The following is a 13747-nucleotide window of genomic DNA, read 5'->3' as shown; positions in this document are numbered from 1 at the left end:
GAAAGCCCAATAGTAGCTTGAGGGGAAAAATTCCAACAATTGTTTCTTGTGAAAGGTGTGCTTCCTAGCAGCTATTTTATTAGCTGTTCAGCAAATCGTGTGAGGATACACATTCTGACTAGGCCTGTTGAGACAGGGCTAATCGGTTTCTGGCAGCTAGAACCACTGGTGTGGTAATTCTCTTCCTTTGCCAAGGAAAAGAAATACACTGTTGTGAGAGGGTGCAGACAGTAGCACTCCTTGTTAGTTCATACTATGGGTTAGCCGGGGCCACTTGTAGTGGCTGCATGAATCACAGACATGGGTGACTTAAAAGGGCTACATGTGAACTGGACCACAAAAATAGTCACTAGAATTACTAAATTGAAAAGCAAGTTACTGAAGAAAATAAGGATTTTTCATCTTTGGGAAGTGGGGTTTTTTGGGGGTTTTTTTGCCTTCAATTCAGTAGGCTGCATTTCTCATAGGTCAGAATCTTGCTTCAATGCATGGTTGAATTGCATCATCTTACTGCTCATTGGCTCTGATATATCAGTCCCAGCTGAATTAAGGCTTACTGTAGGTTATTGGAGCTTAAATTTTTATTAGAAGCTGTATTTCATGTACTAGTCTTTGAGAAGGTTTAAGTATACATGTATTATATTTTCTTGGTATTAACATTTTGTTTTAAGTGTAAAAGTTTTCTTGTCAGTGTCAATTATTGAACCACCGGAGGAAACTTAGGTATGCATGTGAGTGTATCTTTTGATTATCCTCAGTTTTTAAAAGTATAAGAAGGTGACATGTGAATGTGAGTTTCTGTACACATTCAAGATATCCAGTTAGCATAACTTCACTGATAGTATGTGATATTGAACAAAATATTACTGTACATTTTCTAAGCTATATGTGACTTGTAAAATGTATAATGTGTTCAGGTTGATAAAAGAAGCTGGCAAACAAGACCCAGAGCTGGCTTACATCAGCAGCAATTTTATAACTGGACATGGCATTGGAAAGAATCAACCCCGTAGCAAACAGATGGAAGTAGAATTCCGAAAGCAAGAAGAGGTAACTTAATGAAGTAATTGTCCAAAAGTGCTGTCAAGTTTCTCTTGCATTTGAAATATTTGCCAAGGTTTAATTTACTACTCAAAATGTAGAAAAAGAATGTGCATTAGCCTGGAAAAAAGCTAGACATCTACTTTAAATATAAAAGGTAAAGAGCAGCCCGGATCAGTTGTGCCTATCTGCTTTCTTCCTGAATGTGGCTAAATCTTTTGTGTATTTTCTGTGTGTGCAAGTTTTACTGGTATCAGTATTTTTTTCATATAGTAAGTTTGCACTCTCCATTAGGTCATGGTGAATTTCCATTTGTATTTCTTGCTTTGATTACTTAAATAGTTGTCTTGGTTGCTAGATAGCACAAAGTGCTATCACTGTTTGTTGTTAGTCTTGGGCATGTCATTTATATTTATGAGTAATGAATTATAAAATGAAAGTGATTTTAAAACTTAAAGTTTTGTTAAAGAATTTAACAAGAATTTTGAAGGCATGCTTGAGAACATTCTAATTTAAATTAATATTTTAGATCTTTTTTTTTTTTTACTGTTTTGCTATGGTGGATTTTGTGGAATTTTTCATTGTTTTAGATTAGAATTTATTGGCCTTTATGGGATGACATTGTTCCAAAATGCAGGACTAAGTATATGAAGTAATTTAAACTGTTTTTGAAAGGTTTTTCTAACCTGGCATAGTTAAATAAATCCCGGAGCTATCATTTAAAAATAAACTGTATACTTAGTGGTCATGATGCTTCTTCAGACCAGAGAGTTTGTTATCATAATGGCTTAGAGCAGCAGTTTTCAAACTTTTCAGTCTCCAGAGCCCATTTCACGGTTAAACAAGTCTTGGGGAGCCTCATCATGTAGTCTTGGGGAATCCCAGAGGTCTAGCACATGCAAAAAGTGGCGCCACATCAAGCCCAATGCTGAATATTGGCAAAGAGCTAGAACAGAAGGGAAATGAGCAAGGAAAGCTGCAAACAGGGAGGTGGGAGGGGCAGACAAGCAAACAGGACATGGGGCAGATGCCAGCCACTTATGGTATACTCATGGGTAACCTGAAGGGATTCTAGGATCCCAGGCTCCTAGGAGGACACAGTTTCTTAGACAATCAACTATAATCCAAGAGGTTGCTGGTTTAGGGACCCAATCCTGTCCAGCTTTCCAGTGCTGATGCAACTACAATGCAGCCCTGACGTAAGGGAACAAACATTCCCTTACCTTGAGGAGGCTTCTGTGACTGTCCCTCCCCTGCAGGATGCTGTGCAAGCCCCATTGGTACAGCTGCATCAGCTTTGGAAATTTGGATACGATGGGGCTCTAGATCTCATACCAGCTGCAAACTTGCTAGGCAGCCTTAGGCAAGCTGCTATCTCTCAGCCTTGGTGTGTCATCCCCTTTTCTGGGGTAGTGATAGCAGTTAAATTTGCAAGACGGTTGTAGAAATTACTGTGATAGTGCTTGTTTGAAAACCGAAAATTCTACATACACACATACATACATATGTATATATAAATTCTGAGGTTTCTGATTAAAGTGATTCAAATAGGCAGTGGAAACAAACCCTACAGGGACCTCCCTTTGAGCACTGGTTCCCATTCTGTGGTCCGCAAGACCAGAGTGGTCCATGGGGTGATCCATGGGGTCTCAGAAAAAAAAGATCACTTTCAAACTCTTCCAGCATCTTACCAAGTTAGTGCTCTCCCTCAGACCACCAGAGAGGTCAGAGAACAGACCACCTGCAGTTGCAGCTGGCAACAAAAGCAGCAACCCATAAATGTTCTCTATAAATAATAAATCTTCTCTAATTATTACAAATGTAATTGTAGTGTGCAGGGCATGGGAGTGGGGAGGTTACATGTGGTCTACAACGGTTCCAATTTTTGCCTCAGTGGCCTCAGCAAGCTGTTATAGGTTGGGAAACACTACTTTCAAGTGTATCTAGAAGTGTATTTATTGATATCCTTCTGTATTGCATTGACCCAAAACCACTTGCAGCACTTTATCTCGAATGTTAATCCTCAAGGTGTCCACAATCTTAAATGTTCTCTCGTTAATTAAAAACATGTTAAATAGGAAAACAAATGCAGAACAAAATACCATAAGAATTTGTGGAGTGCTTTTCTAATACTTGTACTTGAGTCTCTTTGAATGATGTTCCGATTCTGTTATTACTGTGCACTAAATTCCAAACATATCTGCAGAATTGATTACTTTAAGTTCTGAAGTACTTTGATTCAGCTTTTCAAGCTAGTAACTTCTGATTGCTCTTAGAAATGTATCTTCTTGGTTATTTTTGTAGGTACTTAGAAAATTTCGAGCACACGAGACCAACTTGCTTATTGCAACTAGTGTTGTAGAAGAAGGTGTTGACATACCAAAATGCAATTTGGTAGTTCGTTTTGATTTGCCCACAGAATATCGTTCTTATGTGCAGTCCAAAGGAAGAGCCAGGGCACCGATCTCAAACTACATCATGTTAGCAGATTCAAACAAAATTAAAAGCTTTGAAGAAGATCTTAAAACTTACAAAGCAATTGAGAAGGTATGTAGCAAACAATAAATGTGGCCATGGAAGGTTTTTGTAGGACATTCAAACAGCAAGAGGAGTAACTGTCATTTTGGAAGGAGTAAGTGATGCTACAGTCTTGACCCAAAACAAACTTGCTCTAAGAAACATGGTGAAACTGAAATGGAATAAACCTGATAGGTTGGGAGGTGTTGAGGTAGGAACCTGAGCTTAACTAAAGATGGATCTTGACAAGTTTCAGGGACAAGAGAATTGGTCACAAGGTTAGTTATGTCAGTCCAGAGAGGGAAGAGCAAGGAAGGAATCCATGTTTAGAGGAACTACAGAAAGACTATCTAGTTTGTTAACAAGGGTAGTAGCCTGGAAAGCAAAGGGAGTAGTCAGTAGTTGGGTATGAACCTCTCCGATATTTGTAGAATAGCACTCTTGCTATAGCTGCTAATATTCAGGGTAGGCTGATATAGGTATTATTGTTATCTCTGATGTTCCCTCTTGTTTTTATATTTTTATATTAGTATTGATTTTTATAGAATTCTTTTTTAATTTAAATTTTAAGATCCTGAGGAACAAATGCTCAAAGTCTGTAGACACCAGTGAAACAGAAAATGAACCCATTGTAGACGATGATGATGTCTTTCCACCATATGTGCTGAGACCAGAAGATGGTGGTCCAAGAGTCACAATAAATACTGCTATTGGACACATTAATAGGTATGAGGCCTGCAGTGTTTTGACACTGATATCTTTGCTGAATTTCTTTTTAAGTCCTGTGGTTGGTATGGCATCAGCCAGTCCTAGTTACTATAATTGTTTTGGTCTGAGTGGAACTTCCTTGAGATTAGCAGTTTCTATGCTTGCTTATGTTCCCCTGTATTCCACAAACTGTGTCATGGTAATAAATCCATTCATATTTTATTGTAATTATTGTCTGCTCTCCATTAAGGTCCTAAAACAGAAACATCTTTTGGTACTTTCAGTGATTTCTTGTAAGGCTAGCAAACAGTAGCCCATAGGCTGAACTGGTTGCCTAGGAAAACAAATACCGATCCTAGCTGTCAACCTTTTGGTACATATCTCTTGTTGATACACATCAAGTATTTTGAATTGTATCCAAAGGAGGGGGGAAAAGATATGTGAGCATCATAACAGTAAAAATGAACCACCTCTCACCCTTCCTTCCTCCGTGTAGTGTGGCCTACTGTTATATGTAGGTGCTGAGCAGTACCTTGCTTTAAAGGAGATTGTGCAGCATTTGTGGCTGAGGTTCTCAAACTGGGGCATCGCGATCTCCCAGCCTGAGAGCCTCAGCCTCTGGCCCTTTAAGGAGTGGGGGAAAAGGGAAGGCAGCAATGTGATCCCCAGGATCGCACCACTGTTGGGGGCTAAGGGAAGGTTTTTTTTACTTAAAGGGCAATGCAGCAGCCTCCAGGAAGTGTGGGGAGCCCCATGGAGCCCTCCACCTGGCTCCCCAGGTCTTAGAATAGTTAAAATAAGCAATCAGAAATCACTTCTGGTTTTGCAGTCACAAACAGGTAAATGCACAATAAACAAAACTGAAAATACTACTTTTAGAATAATTTATTCATGCTTTTTTAAAGAAAAATCTTGTGTCATACAGGTACTGTGCTCGATTGCCCAGTGACCCATTTACTCATCTGGCTCCTAAATGCAAAACTAGAGAACTCCCTGATAACACATTCTATTCAACTCTCTATCTGCCTATCAATTCTCCTCTTAGAGCATCAATTGTTGTAAGTACTAATTGAATTTTTGTGAGGGCCAATTTTTGTGGTAAACTTCACAAGTTCTATATTTTTCTGTTGGCACTGATTAATGATGACACTCTCCATTGCCATAATAAAGCATATAGATGCCAGTCTTTTCTGTTTCTGCCATTCCTCCTGTTCCCATGGATATGCCATGAGCTGCAGTGGTTGAGGTAGTGATTTGTGCACCCTCAGCTGAAATGTGTACATTCACATTGTTAACAGCTGACATGGTTTAAATGTCATAACTACTAGTGACCAGAAGATCCATTGAAATGTTGCACAGAAGGAAGGAAAGAATGGTTTTTCTTCCTCTCCCTCTCTGTTTCTCTGCTATTGGCAGAATAATACATTCATGACATAGCTATATGGTGCCAGTATGTAAGGGTCAGGATTAGATCCTGGTACTAATTTGTCAGCAGCTGTCCTCAGCACAGTGGCATTGTTCAAGTTATAAAGGTGGTCCGACATTTATTATACCCCCTCACTACATCTTATGAAGCTGTAGAAACAACTTGTGGTGGGTGTTTAACTTACCAATAAGTATTCTATGTAGAGCTTAATTTGACAGAATTACGATTTGGTATTTTTATGTATCTTTTGATAACTCTCAACATTAGCATAGAAACTTTTTGTGTGAGAGTACTTGTTTTATTAAAGCTGAGGCAGAAGATACTTTAATAATTTAAAGTACATGGTTTATGTATTGCATACTTTTTAGAAAATTGTAATGCGTCTTCACATTTATTACTAGGGTCCTCCAATGAATTGCACAAGATTAGCAGAGAGAGTTGTGGCTCTTATATGCTGTGAAAAATTACATAAAATTGGTAAGTAGCTTTGAAAGCAAATGCCATTTTATTTGGCAATGAAAATCTTTAAGGGCACAATTTTAACAGTCTGATACAGTACTCAACTGAACCACTTGCCAGCAATTTAATGTTTGTTATATTGTATTCTTGCCATGGATTTTGGTCATAGTTTTGCCATTTTGTCAGTTTTGCTAAATAGCCCAAAGCCAATTATGGAAAGCGTATTTAGGAATGTTTATTTTTGAAAATTTATAAAACTCTTAATTTGAACTTGTGTTATAACTCTGTTCACTATGGAAATACTTTTTTTTACCAGTAAAGCAGTTTGCACACATCTTTAAGAATAGGTCCTATTGAAGTTAGATGTCTCGCAATAAATGTGCATAGGATCAAGCTAAAAGTATTTTTTAATTTATGTAATAACATAAAAGCGAATTGAAAGAGGGTATCGACCTCAAATCAGAACCAAGAACATAAGGATTAATATCAACATGTTTAAAAGATAAAAATTAAAACTGAAAGTATAAATTTCAGAAACTTGGCATTACAGATTGGTCTCTGAAGAGTAACACTTAACTTACAATAGTGCCTGAGAGTTTTGAGAAGGTTTTCTTCAGTAATTTAAACTTGATCGGCTTTTTCTGAGCTGTTGGTACAGGAAATTAAAATCTCAACAAAAGGAGGATTATTTTTTAATTCTTCTTTTATGAGTACTTTGAAACCTAGAGTTTTACTATTGCCTTAAAACAGATTGGCAACTTTCAGACATTTAATTGGCAAAGAATGTAAGGTGTCTATGGCATCATTGCCAATGCTTTGTTAAGGTCACCCAAATGTCATGATTCTCAAAACTATGAATTTCATGGGCCAGTTTGTTGGATGAACAGTTTCTATCCATAGTTAATTACTTATTATTAGGTTTATAATTTGGTCTTTATTGATATTTTTAGGTGAACTGGATGATCACTTGATGCCGGTTGGAAAAGAGACAGTGAAATATGAGGAGGAACTTGATTTGCATGATGAAGAAGAAACTAATGTTCCAGGAAGGCCAGGTTCTACTAAACGAAGGCAATGCTACCCTAAAGCTGTTAGTATAATTCTATGCTCTTATTTACATTTATACAGTATTTTGTGTGTGCGTATGCACGTGTCCGTTAAGCTTCCTCAGACTTTTATGATAAGAACATAAGAACAGCCCCACTGGATCAGGCCAAAGGCCCATCTAGCTGTATCTCACAGCGGCCCACCAAAAGCCCCAGGGAGCACACCAGATAACAAGAGACCTCATCCTTATGCCCTCCCTTGCATTTGGCATTCTGACAAAACCCATTTCTAAAATCAGGAGGTTGCGCATACACATCATGGTTTGTACCCCGTAATGGATTTTTCTTCCAGAAACTTGTCCAATCCCCTTTAAAAGGCGTCTAGGCTGGACGCCAGCACCACATCCTGTGGCAAGGAGTTCCACAGACCGACCACGCGCTGAGTAAAGAAATATTTTCTTTTGTCTGTCCTAACCCGCCCAACACTCAATTTTAGTGGATGTCCCCTGGTTCTGGTATTATGTGAGAGTGTAAAGAGCATCTCCCTATCCACTCTGTCCATCCCCTGCATAATTTTGTATGTCTCAATCATGTCCCCCCTCAAGCGTCTCTTTTCTAGGCTGAAGAGGCCCAAACGCCATAGCCTTTCCTCATAAGGAAGGTGCCCCAGCCCCCGTAATCTTAGTCGCTCTCTTTTGCAACTTTTCCATTTCCACTATGTCTTTTTTGAGATGCGGCGACCAGAACTGGACACAATACTCCAGGTGTGGCCTTACCATCGATTTGTACAACGGCATTATAATACTAGCCGTTTTGTTCTCAATACCCTTCCTAATGATCCCAAGCATAGAATTGGCCTTCTTCACTGCCGCCGCACATTGGGTCGACACTTTCATCGACCTGTCCACCACCACCCCAAGATCTCTCTCCTGATCTGTCACAGACAGCTCAGAACCCATCAGCCTATATCTATTGTATTGGCAACCTTCAGTCTCGAAAGACTATGGTATCGCGCTCTGAAAGGTGGTTCTGGCACAGCGTCTAGTGTGGCTGAAAAGGCCAATCCGGGAGTGACAATCCCTTCCACACCGGGAGCAAGTGCAGTCTGTCCCTGGTCTGTCTCCCTGGCTATGGGCCTTCCTTCTTTGCCTCTTAGCCTCAGACTGTTGGCAAAGTGTCTCTTCAAACTGGGAAAGGCCATGCTGCACAGCCTGCCTCCAAGCGGGCCGCTCAGAGGCCAGGGTTTCCCACTTGTTGAGGTCCATCCCTAAGGCCTTCAGATCCCTCTTGCAGATGTCCTTGTATCGCAGCTGTGGTCTACCTGTAGGGCGCTTTCCTTGCACGAGTTCTCCATAGAGGAGATCCTTTGGGATCCGGCCATCATCCATTCTCACGACATGACCAAGCCAACGCAGGCGTCTCTGTTTCAGCAGTGAATACATGCTAGGGATTCCAGCACGTTCCAGGACTGTGTTGTTTGGAACTTTGTCCTGCCAGGTGATGCCGAGGATGCGTCGGAGGCAGCGCATGTGGAAAGCGCTCAGTTTCCTCTCCTGTTGTGGGCGAAGAGTCCATGACTCGCTGCAGTACAGAAGTGTACTCAGGACGCAAGCTCTGTAGACCTGGATCTTGGTATGTTCCGTCAGCTTCTTGTTGGACCAGACTCTCTTTGTGAGTCTGGAAAACGTGGTAGCTGCTTTACCGATGCGCCTGTTTAGCTCGGCATCGAGAGAATGAGTGTCGGAGATCGTTGAGCCAAGGTACACAAAGTCATGGACAACCTCCAGTTCATGCTCAGAGATTGTAATGCAGGGAGGTGAGTCCACATCCTGAACCATGACCTGTGTTTTCTTCAGGCTGATTGTCAGTCCAAAATCTTGGCAGGCCTTGCTAAAACGATCCATGAGCTGCTGGAGATCTTTGGCAGAGTGGGTTGTGACAGCTGCATCGTCGGCAAAGAGGAAGTCACGCAGACATTTCAGCTGGACTTTGGATTTTGCTCTCAGTCTGGAGAGGTTGAAGAGCTTTCCGTCTGATCTGGTCCGGAGATAGATGCCTTCTGTTGCAGTTCCAAAGGCCTGCTTCAGCAGGACAGCGAAGAAAATCCCAAACAAGGTTGGTGCAAGAACACAGCCCTGCTTCACTCCGCTTCGGATGTCAAAAGGGTCTGATGTGGAGCCATCGAAGACAACAGTGCCCTTCATGTCCTTGTGGAAAGATCTGATGATGCTGAGGAGCCTGGGTGGACATCCAATCTTGGGGAGAATCTTGAAGAGGCCGTCTCTGCTGACCAGGTCGAAAGCCTTTGTGAGATCTAGGAAGGCTATAAAGAGTGGCTGTCGTTGTTCCCTGCATTTCTCCTGCAGTTGTCTAAGGGAGAATACCATATCAGTGGTGGACCTGTTGGCTCGGAATCCACACTGCGATTCTGGATAGACGCTCTCTGCAAGTACCTGGAGCCTCTTTAGTACAACTCAGGCAAACAGCTTTCCTACAACGCTAAGGAGAGAGATGCCGCGGTAGTTGTTGCAGTCACCCCTGTCACCTTTGTTCTTGTACAGCGTGATGATGTATGCATCCCTCATGTCTTGAGGTACTCCACCTTCTCTCCAGCAGAGACAGAGGATTTCATGCAGCTCAGTGACGATGATCTCTTTGCAGCATTTTAGGACTTCAGCAGGGATGCTGTCTTTTCCAGGTGCCTTGCCAAAGGCAAGGGAGTCCAGGGCCACGTGAAGTTCTTCTAGGGTTGGTTCACTGTCAAGCTCTTCCAGCACAGGCAGGCACTCAATGTTGTTCAGTGCTTCTTCGGTGACTACATTTTCTCTGGAATATAGCTCAGAGTAGTGCTGCACCCAGTGTTCCATCTGCTGCGCCCGATCCTGGATGACCTCGCCTGTGGCAGACTTCAGAGGGGCAATTTTCCTCTGTGTTGGACCTAGGGCCTGCTTGATACCATCATACATCCCCTTGATGTTGCCCGTGTCAGCTGCTATCTGTATCTCGGAACAGAGCTGGAGCCAGTAGTCGTTAGCACATCTCCTGGCAGTCTGTTGGACTTTGCTGCGAGCAGTTTGGAGGACCTGCAGGTTGCTCTCACTGAGACAGGCCTTGTATGCTGCTTGAGCTCTCCTCTTTTCCTCAATGACTGGTGTCAACTCCTCAGAGTGGGCTTCAAACCAGTCTGCCGCCTTGTTGGTCTTCTTGCCGAATATGGACAAGGCGGTGTTGTAAACGGTATTCTTGAAACGTTCCCATCTGTTGGATGCGTTTGCGTTGGCCGGGCCTGGAAGAGATTCCTCAAGCGCTTGTGCAAATTCCTCCACTTTTCTCTGATCCCGGGTCTTGCTGGTATCAATGCGAGGTCTTCCTTTTTCGTGTGATACAGTCGCTTTGTTTGCAGTTTCACTCTGCTGCACACCAGGGAGTGGTCAGTGTCGCAGGCAGCACCATGATAACTGCGTGTGATCTTGATGCTGGGAAGGCTGGAGCGTCTGGTGAGGATCAGGTCGAGCTGGTGCCAGTGCTTTGATCTTGGATGTCTCCAAGAGACTCTATGTTGGGGCTTTGTGTTGAAGAACGTGTTGCTGACACAGAGACCGTGATGACAGCAAAACTCTAGCAGGCGTTGGCCATTTTCGTTCATCCTCCCAGTGCCAAACTGACCTAAGCAAGTGGGCCATGAACTGTTATCAGCACCAACTCTAGCATTGAAATCGCCGAGGATGAACAATGGCTCTTTTACAGGGATTTTCTTGACAGTGGTGGCCAGGTCATCATAGAATTTGTCTTTGGCTTCTGCTGGAGACGACAGAGTCGGTGCATAAGCACTGATGAGAGTGATAGGTCCTGCTGATGACTGGAGCTGCAGGGACAAAATTCTTTCACTTCCCACAGTAGGTGGGATGATGGATTTCAGCAGGGTATTTCTGACCGCAAAGCCAACGCCATGTTCCCTGGTTTCGTTTGGTGGTTTTCCCTGCCAGAAAAATGAGAAATTTCTCTCCTTGACAGATCCGGAATCTGGCAGCCTAGTCTCTTGAAGGGCGACGATGTCCATCTGCAGTCTGCTCAGCTCCATGTCGATGACAGCTGTTTTGCGTGCGTCGTCTATTTCTTGCAGGTCATCAGAGAAGCCAGGTGTCATTGTCCTAACGTTCCAGGTGCCCAGCTTTAGGGCAGTAGTTTTCTGTTTTCTGTTGCATGGTGCAGAGTTGTCGATCCGCTTGTCGGTTTTCACCCTAAACCCCACGCACCCCATGAGGTTAACGGACCGTGGCGAGGCAACACCTTACTGGCTGGGGACTGCCCAGCTTAAGGCGGGCGGTAGCTGCCCAATGAGATGCAATGATCTCTCCCACCGTCGGAAGCAGCCCCTGGCGTCATGCTCTACGCCAATCGAGCAAAGACTTATAACCGGTAAACTGCTGCTTCCCGTGTTGTGCCGACGCCGTATGGCGAAGTTGGAGTGTCCTCTCCAGTGCGCGAAGCCTGGGTAAAGAAGGTATGGAGGATAGGCTGTTACCCATGCAGCAAATCCCCCCTCTCCACGTCGCTGGAATGGTCCAATGGAAAGGCAGAAGCCAATACGGTTGGTTCCAGCGGCGTCGCAGGAGTTGCCAGAACGTGACTGTGTTCAGCCATGAACTGCCTAAGGGACTCCGGCTCCTGATTTTGCCTCGAGGTTGACTCCTGAAGCCTTTTCCAGAACTGGATGTAGCCACAAGGCAGTGGAGGTTTGGGATCAGAGTTTCCTTCTCTTAGATGAGCTGCCTTCCTAGGCTGACGAGTCCCATCTACCCGGTGGCTGTTTAGTCGCCTCTTACGACAAGTACAGCCAAACTGAGGGCCTATTCTTGGCCCCCAGCCCCCAGGGGTATATCTAGCCTATATCTAAAGTTTTGATTTTTTGCCCCAATGTGCATGACTTTACACTTACTGGCATTGAAGCGCATCTGCCATTTTGCTGCCCATTCTGCCAGTCTGGAGAGATCCTTCTGGAGCTCCTCACAATCACTTCTGGTCTTCACCACTCGGAAAAGTTTGGTGTCGTCTGCAAACTTAGCCACTTCACTGCTCAACCCTGTCTCCACATCAAGGCATGAATAAAGGTCCTGGAGGCAGTTTGGGTCTGGATGAGGGCCAACAAGCTGAAATTAAATCTGGACAAAACAAAGGTCTCCCTACTTTGGAAACTTTCAGCTTCGGTATTGGCTCATCCACCTGAGTGGGTAGTATTTCCCTTGCAAGGAACATGTGTGCAACTTGGGAGTAGTCCAGAGTACACATCTCCACCTTGGATAGTCGAATAGTAGCTATGGTTAGGGGTATTTATACCCAGCTTCAGCTGGTGCACCTGTTGTAGCTGTACCTGAGTCAGATCTTACAACTGGTGGTCTATGCCCTCGTGATGTTGCAGTTGGATTATTACCACACACACACACAGGCTGCCTTTGAAGACAGACTGCAATCAGTGCAGAATGTTGCAACTCATCTGGTCACTGGAGCTCAACTGTTCCTCCGTGAACTGTGCCTCCCAGAGAGCTGCAGAAACCAGTCGGGATCAGCGGAATCCTTGCAAAAAACCCATCGCTCTAAACAAGGTATAGAATTGTAACCCTAATAGGGAATCATGGCCAATTGTCCACAGTTGCGGACCTGGCTTCTGGGCCACAGGACTGCAACATGCCTCCCCTCCCCCCAGAGAGGAGACTTACCTGCATTATGGAACTTCACATGAAGTCCACGGTCACTCTGAAAGCCATCTGAGGCCTCCAGAGGGCTATTAAACAGTACTTCTGATTTTCCAAAATCTTGAAGTAATAATAATAATGGTATTTATATACCGCCTTTCTTGGTCTTTATTCAAGGCGGTTTACATAGGCAGGCTAATTTTAAATCCCCGGAGGGATTTTTACAATTGAAAGAAGGCTTTATCTTTCAAGAGCCACAACAAGTTCAGATGTTTCGTTCTGATCTGGCCTCCATCCTGGCCTCCATTCTCCCACGCTCAGAGCAGATGGAAATAGCTCGGCTCAGCTTGTCAGCTGCTTCAAGGTCGCACAGTGCCGGTGGCCTCGAACTGGCGACCTTGTGGATATTATCTTCAGGCAAATGGAGGCTCTACCCTCTAGACCAGACCTCCTGCCCAGTTGAAGTACTGTTGAAGAACTGTTGAAGTACTGTTCAACAGACCGCCAGAGGCCTCAGGTGGCTTTCAGAGTGCTGGTGGATGCAGCGCAGGGCCTCTCCAACCCTTGGAAGATCTCTGGAGGCCGGGCAGAGGTGGTGTGGCTGGCGCCATGGTGCCGTCCTCACAAGCCTCACAGGCATGATACCCCAGGGCTTTTGCCCATCTAACCCTCCCCAGTAATGCGACTGATGACCCAGTAGGTCAAGGGAGCCACCAGTTGAAAAAGTTTGGGAACTACTGATCTAATTGAATAACAAGTGATCACAGGGACTTGAGATATCAGATTCTTTCCATTCAAACCTGAGACTGTTTATATGGGTGAAGTCTGTATGTTGAAGAAGGATCCAAGGAAAAGAT

At 43.7% G+C, this 13747-nt stretch overlaps 1 protein-coding gene across 2 annotated transcripts in view; it reads left to right on the top strand.

Moving 5' to 3' along the window:
* Positions 1 to 13747, top strand: part of DICER1 (dicer 1, ribonuclease III) — a 79540-nt gene that overhangs the window by 36380 nt on the left and 29413 nt on the right. For both annotated transcript variants that reach the window (XM_066628631.1, XM_066628622.1), the window contains exons 11-16: positions 918 to 1050; positions 3346 to 3588; positions 4130 to 4284; positions 5192 to 5324; positions 6094 to 6169; positions 7102 to 7241. In XM_066628631.1, the coding sequence (XP_066484728.1) occupies positions 918 to 1050; positions 3346 to 3588; positions 4130 to 4284; positions 5192 to 5324; positions 6094 to 6169; positions 7102 to 7241 (880 nt within the window). The remainder of the gene's footprint in view (positions 1 to 917; positions 1051 to 3345; positions 3589 to 4129; positions 4285 to 5191; positions 5325 to 6093; positions 6170 to 7101; positions 7242 to 13747) is intronic.

This window comes from Tiliqua scincoides, chromosome 1 (genome assembly GCF_035046505.1).
Source record: "Tiliqua scincoides isolate rTilSci1 chromosome 1, rTilSci1.hap2, whole genome shotgun sequence".
Lineage (NCBI taxonomy): Eukaryota > Metazoa > Chordata > Lepidosauria > Squamata > Scincidae > Tiliqua > Tiliqua scincoides.
This window is presented reverse-complemented; position numbering and strand designations above follow the sequence as displayed.